The sequence below is a fragment of the Platalea leucorodia genome, assembly GCF_965183815.1.
Source record: "Platalea leucorodia genome assembly, chromosome: 9".
NCBI classification, from domain to species: Eukaryota; Metazoa; Chordata; class Aves; order Pelecaniformes; family Threskiornithidae; genus Platalea; species Platalea leucorodia.
In genome coordinates this window covers 39,699,424-39,725,208 of record NC_138831.1, presented here as the reverse complement: position 1 = coordinate 39,725,208, position 25,785 = coordinate 39,699,424, and the positions used below count along the sequence as shown (strand labels likewise).

At 43.3% G+C, this 25,785-nt stretch overlaps 1 protein-coding gene across 2 annotated transcripts in view; it reads left to right on the top strand.

The window, feature by feature from the left end:
* Positions 1 to 2,395: 2,395 nt before the first annotated feature.
* FBN1 (fibrillin 1) overlaps positions 2,396 to 25,785 on the top strand; it is a gene marked incomplete at its 5' end in the record, with an annotated part of 157,900 nt that continues 134,510 nt past the window's right edge. For both annotated transcript variants that reach the window (XM_082322558.1, XM_082322557.1), the window contains 4 exons: positions 2,396 to 2,568; positions 17,250 to 17,332; positions 18,256 to 18,354; positions 25,154 to 25,249. In XM_082322558.1, the coding sequence (XP_082178684.1) occupies positions 2,396 to 2,568; positions 17,250 to 17,332; positions 18,256 to 18,354; positions 25,154 to 25,249 (451 nt within the window). The remainder of the gene's footprint in view (positions 2,569 to 17,249; positions 17,333 to 18,255; positions 18,355 to 25,153; positions 25,250 to 25,785) is intronic.

Genomic DNA, 25,785 nt, shown 5'->3' with positions numbered 1-25,785 from the left:
TACAAGTTATAAAATAGTGGTATAAGGTTTGGGTTGCTACTGTCTTGGGCCTTGTTCAGACACACTGAAGAGCCATACTCTGAATCCTATTACTTCTTTCTTGTGCCGATATCTCATCATATTTTGCTGCACATCTACATTTTACCTGTGTATTAAGTGCCTGAAAGTTTTCACGTTAAAATGTTAAACAGTGACATTGGAATGGTCAAAATCAAACGACTGTTTTGTAATTTGCAGAATCCACCACTTTTCTTGATGATAAAAATCAGCCAAAATGATTAGAATGCTGTTATTGTGGTGAGCACACACAAACACAGCATCTCCTGTACTAGTTTAAATACTTCTATGTACATTCAGAAGGATAATGCATATTTATATACCTAATATGAAAACTACTATCAACTGATTCAAACTATATGTTTCAAATAGCATGTATCATATTTTGTGGCACCGTTACATTTCAGCTGTAAACAGAGATTGGTACTAGGAAATCTTGCATGGTATTTCCTTTTTTCTTAATCCTGTATTAACGGTACACGAAACACCCTGCATTTTTCTTCGGGCAGGGTGGTTCGGCAGCTGCTGTGGGTGGGTGGTCAGCTGCTTGCTTATAAAATGGTGCAGCTGAGCTTCTGCAGCATCAGTTCAATCCCACCGAACCATTCACCACCAGTACCTGCCTGAAACTAGCAACAAATGAAAATACCTGCAAATTGGGAAATCCAACATTTCTGCCAAAATATTTATAAGTGAGGAGCAGCAGAATGCATAAATATAATTTACCTTCAGTCTAATAGGTTTGCTTTTTTATTGGTTTTGTATTTTCTGTGGATGTTGAAATGGGATAATCCCAGTACAGAGCTACTTGACTGGAGTATGTAATCTGGGCTTGAACTCTGACTGTTAACTGTCCTTCCCCCACCCCGAAAAACTTTCTGCCTTTCACGGGGCGGGGGTGGTGGTTTGCTCTTCAGGATTTCTAAATCAACCCAAAAGCATAAACAAAAACTGCGGGGCTTTTTTTCCTTTCCTTGATAAGGACGAGGCATGCATTTGTTCTGGAGCTGGCTGTAGAGATTTAGGAGTGGGTAGAGAAGAGCTCGGGGCGCCGGTGTCTGTGCCATGCTAGTTGCTAGAAAGGGCATTTTTCATTCTGCAGCAGCCTCTAAGGTAAAGCCAACATCGTTGCTGTTTGTCCTTATAAGGGAAACAGATACTATTACGGTTTTTCTTAAGCTATTCCACCGATGCAAAATGCTGCACCTCTAGGACTTATGTATGTATTTTTAGACGGAGACATAGGCGTCCACTTTCTCCAGCTCCCCCCCGGTCCTGCGTTACACACTTACTCTGCGGCTCAGCATTAAGACTAGCCCAGACGCTAACGCTTCTGCCTCCCTGCAAGCCGGGACCGGCGGGGTAACCTGAGCAGGCAGCGCTGCCTGGCCGCGGCTTCCCCCGCAGCCGAGGGAGGCGGCAGAGCCCCGTCCTGCCGGGCAGGACCGCAGCCTGCCTGCGGCTCCCGGGGAGCCTCCGGGGCAGAGCATCCCCCAGCCCCGCCGGCCGCTTGCCGCAGGTGACCCGCCGCGGGGCTGGCCAGCGGCCTCCCGCCGCGGTAGCCGCCCGGGCAGCGCCGAGCGCCCCCGGAGCCCCCGGGGTGGCGGTTCGCGGGTGGGGGGACATTTTTATTCACCTCTCTCTCGCGAGAAAGTGTTGCGCGGGCGATACTTGAAGAGGAGGGGGGGGAGAGAGGAGGGGAAAAAGGAGGAGGAGGAGGGAGGGGGCAGCTGGAGCCGCAGCTGGAGCAGCGGTGGGTGCAGCGGCCGCATCTGGAACAGCAGCGGGAACGGCAGCCGGCGGCGGCGGCGGCTCCAGCGGGTGCGCGCCCCTCGCAGCGGGCTTCTCCCGGGGCGGGCGGGCTGGGCGCGGGGCTCCCTGCCCGCGGCGCGCCCCGGCCGGGCACCGCGCTCCAGCCGCCGCGGTGCCCGGCTCCGGGAGCCGGGGAGGGTTCGCGCCCGGGAGACGCTTCCAGCCCCGGCGCGGCTCCGGGAGCGGTGGCGGCGGCCGCGGGCTGCCCGCGGCGGGCGCGGGAGCGGGAGCCCCCGCGGATGCTGTTGGAGGGAAGGTAGAGTCCGGGCAGCCCCTCGCCATCCCCCGCGGCCGCCGCCTCCCGCGGGCGGGCGAGCGCCGGGCTGGCCGGGGGCCGACGGCGGCGGGGGGCGCGGGGCGGCCGCGCCCGCTTTTTCTCGGTCCCTGACCTCCCCCTTCCTCCCTTCTTCTCCCCTCGCAGCTCGCCTTGGAGAGCCTGGTCGGAGACAGGGCGGCGGGGACCGGCGGACTTCGGCGGCGGAGAGGAGGCGGCGGCCGCTCGCAGCCCGGGGGCTCGGGGGACGCGATGTGGCGGGGGCGGCTGCTGGGGATCGCCCTGGGAGTTGCCGTGCTGTGGGCGTCCCAGGCGGGCGCTGCCGCCGCCGCCGGGCACGCCGAGGGGGCGAGCGCCAAGGAGAGCCGGGCCAGCCGGGCCAAGAGGCGAGGGCAGGGCGGCGGCGGGCACGACGCGCTCAAAGGGTAGGTGCGGGGCCGGCCCCTCCCGGGGCGCCGCGGCGCGGTGCGGGCAGCGGGCGCGGATCTGCCCGTACACGCGTGTGAGGGCGCGCGTCCGTATCCGTTGCCGCGCTGCGGTGGGAGCTGGCGGGGGCGGGAGGGCTCCCCGACCCCCCCGGGGTCTGCCCCTGCCGAGGGGCCGCCGGGGCTGGGGGGCGCCGGGGCAGAGGGCGCGGAGCCCCGCCGCCCTGCCGGGACCCCCCCGGCGGCCCGCGGGGCAGGGTGCTGGGGCCCCCGCGGGCTGCAGCCTTGCCTCGCCTCGCCTCTGGGTGGGTGATACTTGGTGAGGACGAGCCGGTGCAGCTCGGAGGTTGCTAATTGAGCGTCTGGGAAGGACAGAGATAAAGGCAGGCTGCGAGCTTCTGCGTTCCTCCCACGTCCCGGACTTCGGCTTGGCATAAAGCAGAATATCGGCGAGGCCCGGAGACCACAGCATGCCCTTTCCGTTAGCTGCCCTCTCTCCTCTCCGCCTTAAGCCTCTTGCGAAGTGCATCTTCTCTTGCACTCAAGTGGACTGTCGGTGCTTATCCGGTGTTCCCTGTGACCTGGGGACGGCCGAGGGGAAGAATAGGGACCATTTTTGGTGTCAGAGCTGTCTGGTACGAGTAAACCCAAGCGCACGTGAGTTTAAAATCATTGTGAAACATTGTGGTACGTGCTTAGCAGGGTGTTTTTCTTAAAGAGTAAATCTGTCAGGCAAACTGTTTTCCAAATTCTAATGGAACACCTTTCCGATGCAAAAATAATTGTCAAGTCAGCTGAAAGGCATTGCGTGTGCGTGCACTTGAAAATTTAGTTCACTGGAAAGCCGAAAAGCTTGCAATATTGGAAGAAAAAGGAGGTTTCCTTTTTCAGGTGCTCCGATGCACCTTTTCAGCCCGTAGCCAGATTTGTCACTCATCAGGCAGAGGGTAAATGTAGCAAAAATTATATGGAGATAGTTATGCTTCGGTAAGGGATGCAAGATATTATCTTTCTTTGCCTGATTTCCTTAAAAAGGAGCTATTACAACTTTATTTTTAGAGGCCTTGATAAATATGCTTTAATTTCTTGCTAACTTCCTCATACTTGTATAGTACTTTTTATTTATATTCACATTTGCAATTTTGGCTTTTTTTTATGCTTGCCTGATGGGAAAAAGTTTATGTTTTTAGGTCCCCATGCTGCAAAAATGGATGCGAGCTATTGGTATTGTTTTTTAAGGATCTGATTTTGTAGGGTCAGACTCTCTTATTTCATTTCCTTGTCCCTTGTCACAAGAGAAATAGTTGGACAAAGTAGATCCTTCCTGTGACGAAAACTACTCTAGGAGGTGAGGAGGACATACAGAAAAGTTTTTAGGACTAATCACAACCAATGAAAGATGCTAAGGAAAAATATTTATCAGAAAGGGCCTTTATTCTTCAGGATGTTTTAATAAACTTTCTCATTATGGAACTCTGAGTTAATATCAAGCTGACAAACACCACTTTCTGAGCAGTGGGACAGAGTATGCCGGCTAGCATACGTGTGCTGACTTGGTGAGAGTTAGCGGCATGTTAGCTGAGGATGAAATTTCTTTGATGAATGTAACTGTTGCTCTAAACTGTGCTGTGTAGACCGTAATAATAGTGCATCAAGAGATGGTATTTCATGTGTTAATTATTTTTGGAATCTAAAATGGCTTAGGGTAAGTATTTAGTCTTATGAGATGATTCTTATGTTTAACTGAAGCCTTCAATTTATTGCGTACTTTGCAATGATTCTTCCTTTTATTGTGTATTACCTATGAGTTACATATCTGCTTAGTAATCTGCAAATCTAGAGATAATGGCAATATCAATTTTGGGTATTTTATGTCTTGCTCAATTATTTGGGATGTTCCAAATCTGAATGAGTGCCCTTGGGAAGCAGGTTCTTAACAAGAATATAATAATTTTCCAGATGACCTGAGATACAGTAAAGACAAAACAAATTATTAGTTTGGGTGCTTGTTAGACCTTTTCCTGTAACTCTCAAGAGGCTGAGTGTAGAGTTCCCAAATTGCTTGGAGGAGATTGTTAACACACAGGCATCTTTATCATTGTTGGGTGAATCCTGCTGGATATTTCCAGTTTAGAAATTGTGAGCGCTTCTTAGGTGTGCTACTGTACTGTACAATATGAATAAAAAGAATTGTCATTTTAACAGACAAGGTTGGAACTAATTCTTTGGAAAGCCAGATGGAAAACATATTTTGAATGTACAGGAACTGTATATACATTAGACAAGGAGAATTCATTGTTATTGAAGGACTAAAACACTAAAAATATGATTTTACAAGAAGACATACTATTTTTTTAACTTGTTCATCAGTACAACTACATTTGGGAATCTGAGAGTTGTAATACAAGTCATAACAGATGCTGGGAAACTTTATTTTCATGTTATTGTAGTAGACTAAGACTTTTTTTCTTGCAATGAACTCTTGCTCTGATTGTAGGAGCATGGGGATACATTTTTAGAGAAAACCCTTTACATTTAGACTTTTTGTGTGTTGGATTATAGTGATTACTGAAAGTCTTTCAGCATTTAAAAGTATTGAGGTTAGCCTCTGTGTGAATACTGGTCTTGTATGTTAAAATGAAGCAGCCTAGGATCTGGTTCAATTCTCGTGATTTTTCCCACTTAACATTTTTTACTGCAAGCTGTTGATTGCAGGAGATGTTTGCTTTTGTCCTTGCGACCTTTGCCTCGTTGTTTATGCCAGTGAGCTATCAGAACATATAACATGATTCTAGAAGTATATTTTAACTTTAATAATTAGAAATTATGTGGAAATGCCTCTTGTGTACTCATTTTAAGACTTCAAGCTTGCTGCTCGTGTAGTTTGAATTGGTCCAGCTATGAAGGCATTAGCAATGAAGTCCTTGTAATGTCATCTGTGTTTGGTCTAATGCAATGTGTGTTTATGTGCTGGTGCCTTTAAGTGATCAGAAAGCAATCAGAATAAAGGCAGTGATTATGTCAAAGTATAACTGTATTCTTCATTCATGGAAATGTTGCTAGAATCCACTGTGATTCAGCAAGTTAAAATACTAAGCTGTTACTGAGACACTTTTATCCTCTGGATCCCCAGAACTTTAACACAAATGTTAATCTATTGAATTATAAGGCATGAAGCCATTATCCCGCTACCCCTTAAACACCTAAGAGTGTAGCGTCAACTCCTGAAGAAGTAAAACCTACAAAACTGGCTATGACGGGGAATTTCTTTCTAAACAATATATACTTGAAGTCAACCATTGATATACGTTTCAATCATTTGAATATAAAGTAGAAAATAATTTACTGGTGATATGATTGGTACTTGACTGAATACAAGAAGTATTGTGCTTAAAGATCTCAAAATTAATTAGGATTTCCCATTTTCTGATGATGCTAGACAAAGACCTCATACTCTGATGAGGATCAGTCAGTTCTTAATAATATTTTAAGCAATGTTTATCAAGTTTATCAGTCTCTTCTCAGTATAATGGCCAAAGAAAGCAATTATTTGCCTAACAAATAGCTCAACAAAAATTTTAAAAGAACTAAAATTTCTTCAAAATAGCTGAATTGTGACATGACTCTAATTAAGACACTAATTTAAATGCATTTGTGGAAGAATGATTTAATTTCTTTATTTTTATTAAGTTAAAATGATAGCAAATATTGCAGAACAGAATAGTTGGCTCCAAAATGATTCATAAAACTCTTGGATTAAAGTTATTCAACAGGGGGTGGAGTTTTTTTGGACCAATTTCTTCTGGTCATCCCAAATGAAGTCCGCAGGTTTACTGATATGCTTACTTGAGTAAACTCAGTTGGATTTGATCCTTTTTATGCATCACTGCTCCCTGAAATAAAATAAGTCTTATAAATCTATAACATAATTCCAGTATTCAACTATATATAATTAAGGCTTCTGGTTTTCATTTTAAACCAATATTTACCACTAAAAGCCCGCTGAAGAAAAGCAGACTTTCCATACCGGTAAATATTGGTTTATACTGAAAAACCTCAAACATTTTTCTTGCCACTTTTGGCCTGCACACCTCTGGCCAGCTGATGGTGCCACACCTTGTCAGCGTCACTCTGTGAGCAGGAGGCAGCCTGAATACTTGGGAATAAAAATCCTGATTAAAAATACATGCAAGTTGCTGTAATACCTGGTGTGCTGGAGCACGCACCTGGCTTCCAGGCGGCACGGCCGACCTCCTCCCAGTCCTCTGTGCCTTACGGGATAAAGCCTATATGGAGGATGAAGAACTTTAATGCCAGTGCATCCTAATGTAAAATCTGAAGTCCTTGGCAACTACACGTAGTGTTAAGATTCTGCACCTCTCTGAATTTATTTGCCAATGGTTGTGATGCTATTTTTTTGTTATTACATCATCCTTGGAAATCTAGTTCTGGAGTGATAGGAGTTCCTAGATCTTGGCACTGTGTCTCATGTACATGTTTCCTTTCTTTCAGTAGGACTGTATGATGCAGTTTGATGTAGGTGTGACTTTCTCTGGGGAGCAGGGTGTATGGATGGGGAGTAGGGAAAGCAGACAGAACCAAGCAAGAAGCCAGCACAGAATCTATTTTGTGGCTGGCAATAGATGTTATTAACTCTTGCTGAAGGGCTAATATTTAAAGAGGGAATAACACCTTATTTTCAGTTCTGATCATATAGGTCTCTTCCCCTGGCTGTCACAATAGGTTTTAATTACATTTTGGAATATACTAGTTTAAATACTATATGGAAATTTTTAAATGCATTTAATGAAAGCTGTCTGACAATAGTCTGCACTGGATTGCTTTATCCAGAGCCAGTAGCAATGGAAAGCTCCCATGCTAGCATTCGTGTTGTTCCATGTTGTTCTTCTTGTTCCATGTTGTTCTTCAGTCTGAAGAAAAACAGTGAAAAGTAAATACTCTTCAGGCCTATGTAGTCCTTGTACTCTCCACTTAGATTTCCAAATCCTGTCATTTGGACACCCATCTCTTTAAAAGGCATGGCCTTAATCCCAATTCTGGTTTATGATTTATGGGGATAGACTTCTGGGCCTGCGTAGTTCGTAGTGCAGAATTAGGACTCAATTCATTTTAGGCATGCCAGTGAAAAACCATCCTGTGGTTAAAAGTCTCAGTGGGTACTACTTTTTGTAGTCTCCCTTTCACTGGTGAGTGTCTTAGGCGCACTTGATTTTGTTACCCGCTGCTTAGCTAGTCTTCCCCTCTGTGGTCGTTTCTCATCTTATATTGTAGCTGGACACAAAGGGTTTTGAAGTGCCATGTGTCTGTTTGATTTGAATTGGACACACCCCCCCACACACCCCCCCCATCCATTAGAGAAATACTTTTTTCCCATTTAATGACAGTAAGTCACAAATAGAGCAAACGGAGGAAAAAGCCTACAGTAAACAGTAGAACAGTATTCTTGACGTACTGTATGAAGCATGACTGTTTCGGAAATACTGTAAAATTGGCTCGGGGGACTCAGACGAAGCAGGTTTTGTGTCACCAAGCAGCACTTTGCCAAGGTGACACATTGAAGATCAGGAGGGCAAGATTGGATGTAAGTCTTTTCCTTTCTTCCCCTCTTATTTATTTATTTAATTCTATTTATTTATTTATTTTGGATTACATAGGTTTTAGCTGTATCAGGCTGGCCTGATATGCTGACCCAGATGCTGCAGGACGGGTCACAGCTGGCCTGTGATGGGTTTGTACTTTGTGTACAGAGGGAGTGGAGAATTTCACACTGAGTTTGCTACTTTGTGTCCCATCATAGGAAGGTATCTTGCTGTCCTCAATCCTGAGAGGTCCTGTGTAAGGCTGATTGTGGCTATGACTTAACTGCTTGGCAGGTTAGAAAGAGATTTATGCTACAGCTCTTACTCAGAAAACAAGAGATGTCAGGGATTGTGCTTTGTTTCTTTCCTTGTCTTCTAGGTAGTAATTTTCTTCTGTGGATATGTGATGGAATTGTCTAATCTTTTGTGCAGTGTTGTCTTTCTGGAGACTTTCTGATCTCAGTTTGTTCGTGTTTACTTGAACTTTTATTGAGGGGGGACAGGTAGCGTTCAGTCTTTAGAAACTGGAGGCATAAAGGGTTGGGGAGAAGAAGAGCACCCGCAAAGAGTGCGTCTGGTTGCAGCAGGGTGCAGTAATTTGCAGGTTGCAGTGCAGGTTTCCAGAGAGAATTGTTTGGAGGAGGCAGAAGCAGCCTCCGGCACGTGGCTGGGATACTAACCACAGCGGCACTCTCCTCAATCAAGAGCCCACTTAAGGTTTATAAAAGTAGACTTCTCCCCTGTTGTTAGCCAGCACAGGATGCATTTTGTGTTCAGCGGTGGTTCCACAAGTTGTTCACCAGATTCAGTCTGATCTGGGTATGTTTGCCTTGTTATCTGGATGAGCTACTCTATGTGCAACTTCACAGTGCTGCGCCAGAACCTTTGGGGCTAAACTGGCCTTGAGGATGCAGACTTGAAGTAAGCATAGGGCTGCTCTCACTTTATTCGGGAGCAATGGGAGGATCACTCGTTAGGGTTTGGCAGGGACAGTCCATCTGTCAGCTTCATTTACAGTGATCCTTATTGAATAAAATTGCAGCTTCTGTTTTCCTGTATGCTTATTTTCCTTTCCTGTGGTGTGTTGTTCAGCAGTGCTGCTCACTTAGGACAGTCTTTTTCATTGTCATTCATCTTCCATCCTGCAAACTTGAATGTTTTATATATGAACTTCCATACAAGTTTTGACAAGGGTCACTTTCAATATGTTCATGGACTCAGCAGCCTGTGATTATTAGAATAGTACTACACAACATGGAAGACCCAGCCTATTTAGCCGCATGGATCACCAGGAAAACTTCCTCTTGATAGACGCATAGTGGACATTGGCTAATAGGAGGCCATCTGTACTTAAACAAGACTTCAGGAGGTAGGGATCTTTGAGTGTGTACATATGGAAATAGTAAGAAATTAATCATTAGCTTTTTCGCTTTGCAGTAAGATCACCTTCCATCTCGTTCCTCTTCTTCATCTCCCTGCTCAACCCTAAAGATGAAGAGGATATAGATGCATGTGTGTCACTTCGGTCTTACTCCCCAGACTCAGTAAATATTTTTGTAGAATGGAACAATTGTGGCCTGGAGTGTTTCTGATTAACCATCGCACTGTGCTGGAAAATGTATTTGTAGCTCTTCGGTCTTGTATTGTGGATGTCTCCTTTCGTTGTTTTCTCATCCATTCTGACTTTCCCACTTAAGTTGTATTTATTTATTACCTTTTTTTTAAGGATTTCAGACCTACTGAACAGCCTCATTTGTGCTAAGGCCGATGTGCAGATAGAGGCATGAGAAGAATCATTTGCTTTTTTTGTCACAGTTCAGTAAAGTTGGGCTCTTCTTTGGAAGGTACACTGGGAGGTAAAATGTAGCCTGTTAAATTAAAACCTGTGCCTTCTGGTTTTGCTTATAGATCTTCAGTGAAGTATGAAGGAGTTCTAGCTTTTATCTGGAAGAATATTTTGAATGTTGACTTGCTGGAGAATCTGTTGTTTTCGTTTCTACTTCTCATTTTATGAAATGATTCATGACCATTAAAGCCTCAGAAATACCAAATGAAAGCCACAGTTCTTTTGTCTACAGTCTTAATCATTTTCATCCTCTTTTTCAAGCTTCCCTCTCTCATGTTTTGCTGGAGGACATCAGACTATCCAGTGATGTTCAGCTGAGGTTTCAAACTAAAATTTCTTTCCTTTCAGGAACATTTTTTTCCTGTCTCTTTTCTCCTTCTTTGTTTTTTCCTCTGATATTTCATCTTTTTCTCTTCCCTGTATACAGAGTAAATTACCAGTGGCTGCTAGGAACAAGGTGAACTAAAACAGTGGGATCCGTATCAAAGGGGTTTTCCGCTTGCCTTATGGCAGACATGCAGTTAACTGGCCTTTGAAAACACAGTGTTGCTATCCCAGCAAGGAAAGAGGCAGAGGGTAGGATACAGTGTGTTGTGAAGGGAGGAGGAGAAACGCTGCTATCTTACCTAAAATAAATCTTCCAGTAGCCTAAGGGAGAGCACTTGACAACACAAGTTAATGGCATTGCTTAACACCTAAGCGGGTTCACCGACAAGTATTGATACAAGCGTGAGGTTTATGAGACTCTCTCCGTAAATGCTTGCATTTGCTCCAAGGTGGGGATGGTGGGTGGCACCAGCTCGTCCCGCAGCCTTTGGGAAAGCCTCAACAAGCGTCTGGCTAGTTGGCTGCCTCACGCCCGTCCTGGCGCTGCTGCTTAGCTCAGTGCATGGCGCGGGCTGGCGGAGGCCCTGAGCTTGCCTGTGTGCGTTATCTTGGGAGACTGTTAGAGGTCTGCCTTCATCGATAGCTGTTAGCAGGTACAGGGTGAGTGTCGGCAGTGGTGCGGGAGGTCTCTCCCTGTTCCCCTGTTGGAAGTGCCATCTGGAGAGCTAAGCATTGCCCTAGCCCACAGTTACATGTTTCCCATGGGATGCTATTTGCTATTTAGTGCTACCAGAGTAGAAAGGCTGTAATTTCTTGTACCCTGAATGCACCTTTTTTTTTTTTTTTTTTTTTTTTTTTTTTTTCTTTTTCCCTAATTTTTAAGAAAGTACTTGCTGGATCCCTCCTGTCTGGCCCAGCAGATGGATTTTTGTGGTGGCATACTCGTACTTTACCTGTCTTCTACAGCCATGTAGATGGGGTGTCAAACTGGACATATGAGTGGAACAATGAGGGAGTATGTGCCAGAAACGCATCTGTCCCTGGCTATGAATGAGAACAATGCCTGGCTGTCAGGTTAGATGAGTCTGTCCCTGCAAAAGACACAGGCAGATTTTCAGAGCAAGTGCGGAAGAATTCACTTTATGTCAAATGCTGTTGTTGGATTGCTGTATTTAGCTGTCACAGTGTGATGGAAGTTAGGGTTAGAAAAGTGTTCAATGTTGCTGCAGGAAACTTGCATGTCATTTTGAACTCTTGACTTGCACATAGGCCAGAGCCAAAGACGCCCGTAGAGCTGCTCAGCATGTTATTTTTTTAGTTGAACTGAGCCAGGATTCTGGGACAGCGGTATCCTTACTGTCAGAGTGAGAAATAGTTATCATATTAGGCTCTCTGCGTGGCACAAACATCCAGGCTCACTTATTGCACGGTAAAAATGAGTACATCAGATACAATCCTTTGTATGTAAAAAAAAATGTTTTGCTTAAGAATGCATGCTTGTCCTTTATAGGATAATAGAAGCTAAGTTTTGTGTTTGCTCTCAGAGTCTAGCACTGTTTCCTAGATTTTCTTTTTATACATTGAAATAAATAGCTTCAAGTGTCCTCTCAATAATATTCACTGAATGATGAAAAAGAGCACAGTGACTAAAACCATCCTGTTTTCTCATATTTAGCTGAACAACAGAGAAGCAATTCCTATTTAAGGTATTTGGAGTACCTGGAAACGAGGCTTATGCATGTTAAATGCAGACCTGTGTCTGTGTTTTTTGCTCTGTCCCGTCCACATAGTTTCTCAGTTTGTGGATGTGCTCACTGGAGGTGGTGAGGTCGAAGGGCAACCAGGCTGCTTGGCTGGGCTCTCCTGTGCAGAGTGGTGTGTGTCAGGGTGGCAGGTGGCTTGGGAAGGCTGCCCATCACGTGCTGTAGCCGTTAGCTGCTGCATCCCGTTGGGAACCGGACCTTCTCTTCCCAGTTCTGCTTTGCTTGCTGCTTCTTGGAGGATGGGGTGGGTGCCAGCGCAGCAAAACGAGGTAGTTTCGGTATCAACCTCTAATTTGTGCACCAAGTACCTGGCTTCTGTCATTTAGGTGGAGAGGGACTTCGGAAGGCCACGTAGGCCAACCCCTGATCAGAGCAGGGTGAACTGAGATGGGGTTGCTCGTGGCTGTGTCCAGTCAGGGTTGGAGTCTCTCTAACAATGGAAATTCTTGATTCAGTGGGAAAGCTGAGTAAAGCTCCAGTGGAGTCAACAGAGCTGGGCCTCTCTGTGCTTTTAGCATTTACTGTGAGATGCTGAGGAGTTTAGGAAGGTATATAAAGCTGTTTTACAGCAAAAGGTATAGATCTGATTATGTGTCTCTGGAAAACGACTAGTAAAAGCTATTCCTCTTCACATTCTGGAGCCTTAGCTACTATTTCTTAGTACATTGGTTATATTCAGACTTAGACAACCATATTTTGAAGACCAGCCTACCATTTTTTCAGGTGCAGTTTGTCGTTCTTTTTAACTCCCAGTGCAAGCATGGAAGCATCACTCCAATTATATGTGGAAATGATTAGCAAATAATTCTGGGTACAGTTCTAGCAGGTACCAGTGTTACCCACGTAAGAATTAAAATAGGCAAAGGCTTCTCTAAAAATAACCGCGGGCTGATGATGTTGCTTTAAATTGTATCTCTTCTGCCAGAAAATTGGGTCCCTACATTATGTTAAACATATGGTAGCTGCTGCAGCCAAATAATTAATACATGTCCTTCATTAAACATTTTCTTGCAAGGAAGAATCCCTGTGTGTTTTCCTAGGGAGAGGAAAAGTGGCCTGAGGGAGCAATTAGAAACCCTCCCCGGTATCCCTGCATCTCAGCTCATCTGTAACTGGTGATCAGCTGGCTCTCTTGTTCTCGCAGCCGCTCCCTGCCCACTCTGTCTGGTCTCTCTGTCTAAATTATTCGAGACCCACGCTTTGGGTTTGATTCAGCCTGGGTTACGCCAGCATTGGCCGGTGCATGGCAGTGCTGCTGACAAAATTTCTGCCTGAAGCCTTGCTCACAGCAATGCCAGAAACTCTTCCTCCCGTGGGAGGTGCAGATGGGCAACGCTTTCTTCGGCAGAGGGCTGTAATTTCCTCGAGGGGTCACAGGCAGGGCAGAGCAGGGATGTACAGAAGTAGCACCCCTCCCGGGCAGGCTGCAGCACGGGGCTCCGGCTGTGTCTCTGCCGGGGCCCTGCAGAGGACAGCCGCGGTGCTGGAGGTGCCCCCACCGTTCCTGGGCTGGGTGGTGTTCACTGCTGCCAGCTTCGCACAGGGCTTTTGAACACCTCCCTCACTTCTCCGGCTGTCACATACCCTCGCTGCCTGGTTATATCTGATAAGAAGGCACTGCCAAGCTTAGCGTGATTTGCTTCCCATCATTTTACCTTGGTGTGCCTGCTCCACAAATCCGCCCCCAGTTGCTGGGTAATGGTGTGCAGTTTGGGAGAGCCAGGCAGCCGTTCGTCATTGCTGGGATGGGGCATTGGGAGGAGGAGTAGCAAAGGAGGGCTGGACCCAGTTGGTCCTTTCCAGGAGATGATGGTCTGTGTTGCCCCGTGGAGAAAGCAGACCATTTATTTGAGAACGCGTGACAGGCAGAGGCTGTGCTGCAGCCACAGCCCGGGGGTAGCACACCCTGACCTGGGGCAGGACTGTGTGCGTCCATCTGAAGGAGCTGATGCTGCGGTCCTGCCCAGGCTCCATCCCTGCGCGGGTGGAAAGGACAGACAAAGCTTGACTTCATAACAAGGGTGGAGGTTCCCCACAGTTGTTCCTGAAGAAAAATATCTTCTAGTTTGGTGCACGCAGATGCTGTCAGCCAGACCTATCACTCTCAAGCATTAGTTATCAGAATTTCCAGATGAACTTTTTTCTCTCTGCTGCTTTAAGACTTTTCTAGTTGATGACTAATGTCTTTTGATAATTATTCAACTCATTTTGCTACTGAATTTATACTTTCATATCATTAAAGACATAATTTCTTGTTTATTTTGGACATCTTTGATAAAACTCTGGGCATCAGTCATATTGTCTCTCAGCACCATTCCATTACAGAAATCCTTTTATACTTTACAGGTTTATAAGTGACTCTAAAATAAAGTGAAAGACCTGTCTTTTTTAAATTATAATGGGAACAGCTTTGTTCCTGAGATGCTCTCTCCCTTCTCTGGGCTTTGGAATGAAAGGAAGGTGCTGTGGGCACCACAGGTGGCTTGGGCTGTATAGATGCATTTTTGCTTATTTTACCATTACAAATCAAGTTTTATAACTGAACTCTGTTTGTAGTACTGTTCAGGAAAACAGTTTTATAAGAATATAAAATGCTTCTTTAGTATTCATAGCCTGTAATATCAGCAGGAAAATATGCTCTATTAAACACAACAGTGGGTAAACTGTTTAAAGTGAGTACCATGATAGAGCCTTTACAATTTGATTGATGGTTTCTGTGTTTTTACATGAGGTAAATTGTTATTCCCTCGAATACTTTATTTATTTATTTATGGAGATTTATTGCTATAGTGTCTGATCACCTCATAAATATCAATTAATTTAACCTTCAAAATTAATTATTTTCAAAGACATTTTACAAATAGGCATGAGTAAAGAATGCTCCTTCCCTCTCAAAGAAGTAGCGTTCAGACTTTAATATAGGTTTCTTTTATAAGCTAGACATCAGCTTTCTGACAAAAAAGTGTTCCACTGGAAAATGCACTTGTCAGGCTCAAACTGTTCCATGGAAGTACAGTTCGATCTTTTTTTTTTTTAAAGCTAGGCATGCTGCATCTGAGTTGGAGCTTCTTGGGTGTACAGCTTAGCCTACCCTGTGGACAGCCTCAAGGCTCCCAGGGTCTCTAACTTCATGGTTGCTGGTGCATATGCGTATTCCAGAGCTCCATTTTGGAAACAGATTTTAAAAACTGGGTTTCCCCATGGCACAGAAATCAGCTCCTGACTCTTAACTTGGACCAGATGGTCCCCAAAGCCGTGTATTTGCTGAGACTGAAATTTGACAGAGTACCTAGACATCACTTTATGGTCAACTGTTTATAGATTCTTACCAACTCAGATCAGAAATGGGTGGTTTATGCCTGTTGGTTCTAACAGGTAGCAACAAACTCATTCTGTCTGTCTTAATAAGTTCCATTATTTCTTCAGACTGGAGAAGGTGAAAAGCAATCTCACTTGTCTGCTTGCCAGTCTTACTTGGCAGATGATCGTGGAGCAACATTTGGCATTGATGAACAGGGAACTCTAGGAAAGTTACATGGTTATAGCCCTGCAGGGGAAAGGAAAGCTGACATTACTAAAACTGAATACATTGGAATTATATGAATAAGACTTTGAGTCTCTAACACCAGTTGCAGGAAGGGAAAAGGGCCCTGCAACAAGTCCAATTGTGTTGCTCACGTTCGCCTCCGTTAGCACTTTGTAATTATCCAAGACCAGTGGAACGTAATGGTAGTGTTTGCTTTGACTTAAGTAGTTTCTGGAGAAGCACTTAATGAAAAGACTAGGTGTCACAGAAGTTGGTGTAATCAGAGTACTTAAAATTGCATTAACAATGCAGATCCCTAAATAAATACAGTATAAAAGTCTTGTTAGTTAGAAAACGTGCATAAATAAATGTTTGCATATATCAAGATTGTTTGTCTTAAGTTGCCTCACCATATGAGGTAACTGTTGTTTACTTAGACATTGCAATACTAGGGATGAAGAACTTTCTGAAAGACCAAGGACAAAATAATAATAGAAAACCCTTCCTAAAACAATAAACACTTTAAATATGTCTCTAATCTGTATACAGTATTTCAGTAAAGCAGTTTCTAGGAAGTACTCGTTTATAGCTACCTTTAGTTGCATTAATCTATTGAGTAATTGCTCACAATATTAATAGAGGTTGTATAATTTTCCTCTGATAAGATTATTAAACATACAACAAAAGGAGGCACATTTTCCCATTTTTGAAGCTATTCTTACTAGCTTTACTTGCATGGAGAGGTGCATTAAATAAATAGGCCAAGTTAGATTAAATAAAAAAAATTTGTTATCAGTGAGGGGCATAGAACCATTCAAATTTTCTATTTTTACCAATAAAATCACGATAGGAATAGTGTCATGTCCTGCAAGCTTTCACTGTAAACTGTAGTGATACAGTTAATTGAAAGGATAAATACGGATGAGAGGAATGGGTTGGAAAGAAAAATTCCGATGGATCCATCATTTAAGAAGTGCAGTAGGCCCTTCATCTTCATTTCACAAAACCCTGTCTCTCTACATGCATCCACATCCTTGATTTTTTTTGATGGTAAGTAATTTTTTGCTAGTGAAGCATTTACATATTTTTGGCTCATTTATTTGGCTAATGTCATGGTTGGCGTGTTTCACTTGTACATACATACATTGTTTTGCTCATGGACAGAACAGGGAACAGTAATAGTGCTTTAGAGTAAAGAAGAGAAAGCAACATGAAGCTTAAAAATTATCATTCAAAGAGCACTAGATTTCCTCTGTGTTCACTACTGGTGATGGGTGTGATCCCTCCTTTTGTATTTAAATGGGAGTTTTGCTCAGAAACCCTGTATGCTACTTTTCCAGATATGGAGTGGTACGAGACAAGTTTTGCCCATTCTATTCCTGTTGTTTAGATGTTACTGGTTTGATTTTGTGTTTTTAATGTGATCTTCAATTTCTAAAAGTGTATGTAACATAAAAAACCCAATAACTGAAGACATACAGTTCCGCTAAAAACATACAACACTTCTAGATTTAATTATTAAAATGTATATTGCAGTGATTTACTTTTTCCGTTTTTATGCCTCTACTTTTAAAACATATTTCTGAGTAAAAATAAGAATTAATCCTTTTTTTTTCCAGACCAAATGTGTGTGGATCACGTTACAATGCTTACTGTTGCCCTGGATGGAAAACTTTACCTGGTGGAAACCAATGCATAGTCCGTAAGTTAATCCAGTTATATGTTATGACTGAGGTTTATCTTTGTCCCTTTATGTCAAGGTATTTTTAATTGTATACCAGAACTGAAATGTGTTTCTCTATGGTTTCAATAGCAGCTGTATATCATTTCTTTACCATTTTAAATATATTAAGCTAATATACAAAGTTTTGTGGGCTACAATACAGTGATGTGATACCAGTATTTAACAAAGGATTAATCTCATCCACATGTTCCCTTTAAGTCTGTGGTAAAGGGATCCAAGGGGTGTGTGGACTCTAAGGAGCGAGTAGCTGTGGAATATGTTAATTGTTTAAGTAAATGGAAGGAGACAACAGCATTGGGCCAGCAAGTACATTTGCTCTGCTTGTTTGGGTCATATCTCTGAAATATATATGTAGGGATATAACTATATGCATACGTACATCATAGTGCTGTATGCATATTCATATGTAATGGTGCAATGTACCAGAAATAACTGTTAAAGGCACTTTGCCTAAGGCTGATAAGACCCTCTCCAGAGATACCGAGGCAACGCGCTGTCAGATGGGAATTATTACGCTTGTGTGTGTCTGGTGCAGAAATAAAGGGAGCATTGTAATACTGCCTCAGTGCCATCCTTCCCCCAGGAGCAGTCTGGTAAAATGGACCACAGTTCCACTTTTCCAAGGAAATCTCCCTGTATCTAGTGTGGCCTGTGGCATGTTCCCGGACCTTTTCATAAGAGATTGTGAAGGTCTAGGTTTTAGCTGTCCCCTATAGAGATGCGAATGAACAGGAGGAACTGTTTTGGAATCTGTTGTATGCAATTTAATGAGTTTGTAGGTATTTTTGTTATGGTGCTGAATGCATATTTTCTATCAGGTGTTTTTTATGTGTTTGGGGTTTTTGAAGCATACTTTAAAGGCATTTATGTTTTCTTTATAGCAATCTGCAGACATTCCTGTGGGGATGGATTTTGCTCTAGACCAAACATGTGCACATGCCCAAATGGTCAGATAGCCCCCTCCTGTGGTTCAAAATCAAGTAAGTATTTCTTCTGTGTCTTTGATATTGCTCTTTTGAGTCTGTGAAGCTACTAAGGTATGTAAGATAGTTCAGTGGCCAGTATTTAAGACAAATAACCTCTGAGTCACCAGACGTACTTTTACCACAGGAAAGAAAGTGTAGCCTCCTATGATGAAACTAAAGAATGACTCAGAGACTAGCTATTGGGGACATTCCTTTTTGCCAAATTAAAACCAAATTAGTTTTATTGGAAGCTATATTCATTTGCCAGTTTGTAACACTAATTCCAATCTTCCTTGCCAGGCTCAGTACATATCTTCTGAATCTAATATTGCTGACCTTATTCAGGTGATATTTCTGTAGGTGCTAGAGGTACAGAACTGGTCAAGGTTTTTAAGTGGAACAGCTTTTCATCAGAAAAAAACCCAGATGCTTTGGAAATGAAACTTTTCAGAGAGATGACTTTTCCTAGAAATGTTTGGATTTCAGGTTTTCAAGGAAGGCTCCTCAGATCCAGAAAAAAATAAGTAAAATTAAATTCATTCAATGAACCAGATAGCTCAATGGCTAATCATAGGTAGAGTATCTGATATGAAGTAGGATTTTGCTTGGGATAGTAATCTCAGTTCATATCTGAGATGCCAGCTGTAATCTCATTTGAGTATGGTGCTTGGCTCTTAGAATATAGATCATCTTGATTTTTATATAAAATGTGAAGTTTCTGGGAAGAATTTTGGGGGAAACTGGTTCCCACAAATGCCCATAACTATCTGAACAGTATACTAACTGAAGTCAGTGGGGGATGCACTCACTGAGGTCTGTAATATTATGCAAAATGGTCATCCTTTTAATTCTGAATATCTTTTCAGACTCAGTGTGTGGTCTGCTTTGCCCCTGTATTTTTTACCTTGCCATTTTTTTTGCAAGTTGATAAGAGTTTTCCCACATAACCGACCACTTCAGCTTGTGGCTTTAGCATCCTTTTCATGCAATAACAGTGGAAAAACAATAACAACTGTGGAATGTAATGGAATGGCATGTACTAAAATGGTAAATATTGTTCTTTGTAGTTCAACCCCTTTCTCAGGCTCCTGTGATGTCTGTTAGGGAGAGGCCCGCGTGAGGAGGGTATGGTGCTATAGAGCTCCCAGAGAATACTGGAAGGAGGAAGGGTGCAAAATGCTGCACAAATGTGTGTGTTGTTGTGTTCTTGCCTCAGTTTGCAGCTACTGTTTTACCAGGTGCATACGCCTTAATCCTGTAAGCCAGTGAAGAAAAGTATGACCTTCTCCCAAGTCCCCTTCAGGGTACAGGTGGAGACATATATCCCTACATCTGTTACATGTTTTGGCACCTTTGTAAAAGGCAGGACCAAGTGGGCCTTAGTATTACCTCATTTTTTTTGTGGGCCACACTGAAGTATTTTATGAGTCAAGGCTTAAAAGAAAAATAGAGTATGAGTAAAGTTACAGTTCTTCTTGTGGTTCTTTTCTGAAGTATTCTACCATTGATCTCCATAGTTTTAGCGTTCATTGGAGTTGCACAGATAAATGGGGGCAGAAAGACTTTACTTCATTTTTTAATCAAGCAGCTTCTAAAGCCTATATGACATAGCTATTTTGGTTGTTGACAGTTACTTCTCCTAGGTATGAATATTCTACTAATCATAAGCTTTAATCAGTGCTGACATTATTTTCCTTACATCGCTACATAGGTTTGCCCACTCTTAAATGTTGCTTTTCTGTATACGATATAAGTATTAACACTTTACAAATAGACTTAGCAGTTGGCTTAAGAAAGATCTTGTTTATTTCTTGTTTAATCAGTGCAATAATTTAAGATACATTTTGTGTGTGTGGTCACATCACCTTCATTTATTAAAGGAAACCAATTCTAAAAGCAAAAGTGTCTTGAGTTGTTGTAGAGAGAAAAGACTGCACTGCCTCTGTGCACTCTTGTGTAATAATGTTTATGACCCAGCACCTCATTAGGACTTACAGAACATACACGTTCTGTAAGTCATTTGCTCTGTTGGCATTTTGTTTGTTTGCGGACAAAATCCATGAATACATATTTACATAATAGACCACAATGACTTAGATCAGCTATTAAGAAACCAAGTAAACATAAACATTAAAAATACTGTTTGACATCAAGGGGTTACTGTCAACTCCCGTTGGTAACAGTTAATATTTTGTCAGAATATGCATTCATGAAACCTTATTTTAATTATACGTTTTAACAAATGAGAAAAAACCTCTTACTAAAATAATAAAAAAATCAAAAGTAGTTGATACAAGTTTGTCACATTCAAAATGCAAATAACAAATATGAGTGAAAATACTGTGATTTCTCAGGTTTAAATGTATGGCTTGTGATATAGGAGATGTGTCTGAGTCATCTTTTGGATAATTTAAGCTACATGTGTCTTTAGTGCTTAAGGAATCAGTAGTGGGCACAGGTTTTATAGCATGTACAACTATAGGCAGAAACCAAATTCACGGTGGCTCTTATAGACGGGTTGTCTGCTGGAATCAAATAATTAATGCAGATTGGAAAGCATGTGGATTGGAAAGCAAAACAAAGCCTTCAAGTCTGATTCTTACGCAGGTCAGTTGTTGGGACTTTTCTGGTTATGAGTCAGCTTTAGGAATCTGATTCGTGGTTGAAAAGGTCAACCGGTGGTTTTCTCAGCAGGGATTTTTGTGACATCAATGAACTTGCTGGCTGAGTAGTGGTTATTTCTGTGTAATTAGTGAATTTTTGGGTATGCTTACAGTAGGCTTGGAGATAAGGTTGCCATGTGTGGAGGCATCTCCCCTGCTGGCTCTGATGTGTGGGTGGCTCTGATGTTGCAGGTGTATGTGTGGGGAGATGTCCTACACCCTGTGCTGTGCCAGCTCTGCGGTGCCTGCTGCACTGCTGCCTCCCAAACCACCTGGGCCATGGCTGCTTTGGCCTTGTCTGGTTGGGCTGCAGCCATGCCCCTGTTTGTGCTGGAGACATGTCCTCCGATCCTGCCATGTTGTTGGAGTTGCTGCTCTGCCCCTGTGGGAGTCGGGAGGAGTGAGTGAGGAGGAGGAGAAGGGTCTCTCCTTCAGCACCAGGCACGCCTCGCAGCCCCCAGGGTTATGGGTCAGGTGCATCTCTAAGCTCAGCCTTTTTTGTTTGCTTCCAGCCTGTTTTAGTCAGAATGGCTCGGGCTGGCCTCAACAGGCAAAGCGTTTGCTGATGGGGCTGTCTCTGAAGGAAGGGAGCCGTGGCAGAGGCAGCGAGGGCTGTGGTGGGTGCTGGGGGTGGCAGCTGGCGGGAGCAACTGTCTGTGCCCCCCCAGCAGGCTGGTTATGCCGCCTGAGTGCAAAATGGGGCCTGCTCCGCTCCCCCTGCTAGCAGCTCCAGAGGCACCAGCCAGGGACCGAGGTCTTCCTCAGAGACCGTGTGCTGCGAGGGGGGAGGCTGGAGCCTGAGCCCTTGGCTTCGTGCCTCGGGATCCCGCTCCTTGGGGTGGTGTGGGAGATGTCCGTCCAACGGCAGTAAAACCTGGAGCTCAGCCCCTTCCCTTATATTCTGCTGCTGTCAGAGGTGGTAAAAGGTCTTGAATTTTAAATGTTTCCAGAGTTCTCAAGGCTGCTGTGGGTTTTCTCAGCACCCCGTGCAGGGCTGCAGGCCCGTGTCCCGTCCCGGCACTAGCTGCCATCTCTCTCCTGAGTCAGTCACTCGACAGAGAAAGCACGCTGAGCATCTGGGATGCGATGAGACCGTCATTCCTTGTTTACAGCTCCTGGCAGGCAAAGCCCTGCGTCATGCACGGCCGGGGTTGGGAGTGTTTCCTCGGCAGTGGCACAGAGAGAGGAGAGGCGGCCTCTCCTCCCGGTGCCCGCCGGCCGGCCCTGCGGAGCGCCCGCGGCCTGAGGTGCTGGGCGAGCGGCTCCGCTGGCTTTCCCACCTGAGGATCGCAGACCCTCACGCCTTATGTTTTTTAGTTTGGGATCGCAGAGTAGATGGCACGTGTGTTACCTTCCGGCTGCTTGGTGAGCTCCCAAACGTTTCGTGAGTCGTTGTGGTGTGATAGTGCTCTTGGTGTGATGAAGTCTTTACTCAGTTTTGCTGAGAATTTATTAAGAAAGTCAGGAACTGTTATGCTTAAGTGTGCAGCTTGTTGTTTCACTTTGATTAGCAACACAAACGTTGCCCACACACAGAGTGTGTGTGGATGTGTTTAGTCTCACTGGCTCTTTTGCAGGTTTGTAGCTATGTTCCTGCAGTTACTCCTGTTTTGACTTCAGAAGTTTCCAGTGTAGACTGTTTACAAATTGGACCCAAAAGAGGACAATAATTGATTAAATGCAATAATTTATTAATGTCGTTAACATTTCCTGTGTATGCCGAGATAAGGCAACACTATATGCATTGATTTACCAGCCTTATGGTAATTCCTGTGCTTTTTCCTTGAGTCTCTGTCAGTGTGATACCTTGGAACAGGCTATTGCATTTACTGGAGTATCTCCTCTGACTTTAATGAAATTGTTGATATAGCTGAGAAAAGAGACCCTGGACCTGCGTTAATATGCTCCTTTTCAAAAATGCAATCTTAAAATCATCATCTGAGCTCCAGACAGCCTTCACATGTGTTTCTATAAACTTTTGGAAGGGTAATATTTCAGAATAGTCTGTATGATTTTGGAAACACTATTTTCAACATTCCCTCAAAAGAGGGCAGAAAATAAATAATTAATTTACTGACTGTATGTCCCTGATTTTCTTGCATGGTAATAAGGAAGAAGGCTCACTGATTTGAATGGCTCATTTTAATAAAGATGACTGGGTGTCCCAGTAGTCTCCCTCCCATAATGATCTTAGTTTAAAAAGGAGGAAGAAATATTTTGCCTTGGAAAAGTTCCTTTAAGAAGCAGTAAGACAAATTATGGAAACTTTGTGTGTGTGTTATGTGTAAAACCACTCCTCATCCCAAAATGGGGAAATATACTTTATTTTTACTTGAACAAATAATATGAAAATCATCATATAAGCTACTGTTAACCTTTTTATCTCAAATGTAGTTCAAACTATTTAAATGGCTTTGGTCTTCATGTGGGAATGGAAATTAGCTCTTGGCATAGCTCGCTCTAATTGAAATCAGTTTGTGGTTTTTAAGTTCCTTCCCTGCTTGACAGATGATATCATTTCCTATGCTTTTTGTAATCCCCTCTGTTTTTCTAAGATTGTATAAAGCTAAGTTGAACTACACATTTTAAAGTAACTATACACCTTTTTCTGACCTACTTAGGACATTGTCCAAAAATCTTCACCAGCTATTCACTCTGTATTTGCAGACAATTTTACGTTTTGTTGAGGAATGTTAGTACATTTTTGTTGCCTGAAGTACTGAAGTACATCCAAAGTAGAACAAAGATGTATCATAACTATTAGACACATAAGAAGTGTAAGATACAGTTTTTACTTTTATAATTGAAGAATTAAGAGTACCAGTGTTTTAAATGCTAGATTGTTTTAAATCCTTTCTCTAACTGCATGTTTAGCTTCTGTTCTGTGGATTCGTATTGCTATAGAAGGCAATACAGTTAAAATTATTATTTCTACTCGAAAATAAAATAAAATTCCATTCACATACTTCTGAACTGTAAAAAGCCAAATGATGCTTAAGGGCTTTGTGCAACAGGAAAAATTCAGTGGTTGGCATGGCACCTGTTAGCAACAGGCTCTGGCGGGACATGCAATTTCTGTTTTTCAGTCTTGAGCATTTCAGGCAGCATGGTGTAGGTATCCAGTGCTCCATCACAATCTGCTGAAATGCTGATCTGACCGTAATCCTACCTGGGGAGGAGCCTTTCATGTGGTTCCTGTTAAGAGAAAAACCATTTCCCGGCTGCTTACTGGAGTGCCTGCCCCGGTTCACAGCTGTGTTGGACAGCTGGACCTGTAAGGAGGACTTGATGTTGTTGGGAGGCCTGCCCTCTTCTCTATGCCTGATGAAGAGCCTGACATACTTTAAGTTGTTCCTAACCTCTAGTTAAAAAATATATTTGTCCTTATTACTAGAAAAATGGAGCACAGACTTTTATGCTTTACTGGCATGGGACTTAAGCTGCATGTTAATCATTATAAATGGTGGGGCTGCGGCGGAGGAGAGCATGTCGCTGCTCTCTTGCCTGTGCTCTTTGCAGGGGAAGGTGGTTGGCTCTGGGGAAATGTTGTCTGTGAGCTCCGCAGCCCCCAAGCACAGCAGTCGGTAGTAGCTTTACCTGGAGGCGGGGTGAGCCGACAGATGGCATCCAGAAAGAAATGGTTCTGTTGCAAGAAGTCCTGCCCGGGCAGATCAGCTTCTGGGATTGCATGTGTTGGCAGATCTGGGCTATCTTCAGGAGCTTCCTTATAGGCTTCCCTTTAATACTTCCCTCCCCCATTGCCCAGATGATAAGACTCCCTTTATTCTTGGTGGAGCCTGCCAGCAGTTTAGTACTTTTCCCTTATTGATGGCCTTTTCTCATCATTGCAAAATAGGAGGCAAATTCTGTGGATTTATGCTCATATGAAATGCGTTTGTCTTCAGTGAATAAGGGTGGTATCTAATTCTTGCACCATGTGCTATATTCCTTAGGAACTGTAAACCAGTATTGTTTTCTGTACTGCCATTTTAAGTATCATCTGTCCTAAAATATGCATCCTTGGTTATCGAATACTGGTTTCTAGTTCATAGAATCAATCCCTGAAAAAAAAAAAAAAAAATCCCATAGCAGACAGTTAAGTGTTTCTGACTGGTTTGATTTAACTGAGGAAAATCTTTTTTTCTTTCAAGTACAACACTGTAACATCCGGTGCATGAATGGAGGTAGCTGCAGTGATGACCATTGCCTCTGTCAGAAGGGATATACAGGAACACACTGTGGACAGCGTAAGTACACTGTTATTAATGTAGATACTGTGTACAGTTAAGTAATTCTGGGATGTGTGGATTGGGCACCCTTTAGCACTAAATTTCAACTGATGTTGAGCTTGTTTTTGATCAGGTACAGTGGAATTTTACAGGAAAACACATGACTTTGTAATGAATGCTGAGTGAATTCTTTCTGATCGGGACTATTAAAATAAACATCATGTGAATTCGTAATAATTGGATATAACTTGATCCTGTAGTTCTCACACTACCATAATTCCCATTGACCTCCAGGGCTTTCCACTCACTAGAGCAATAGTTGGCCATACATTTAGAATTTAAATGGGATTCAGTTTTCATCTTATAGACAAAATCGAGCTTTTTAATACAAAGCCTTGTTTAAATTTCAGGGGTTTGCTTGAGACTTAGCTAGTATGCTTTAGGAATTTTTCTCATTTTGATGTTGTCTTATTAGAGTTGATTGACGTATTTTTGATTTCCTCAATCAATCCTGAGCCAACAGCATTCCTGGATCCACTGCTTGAAATCTCTCC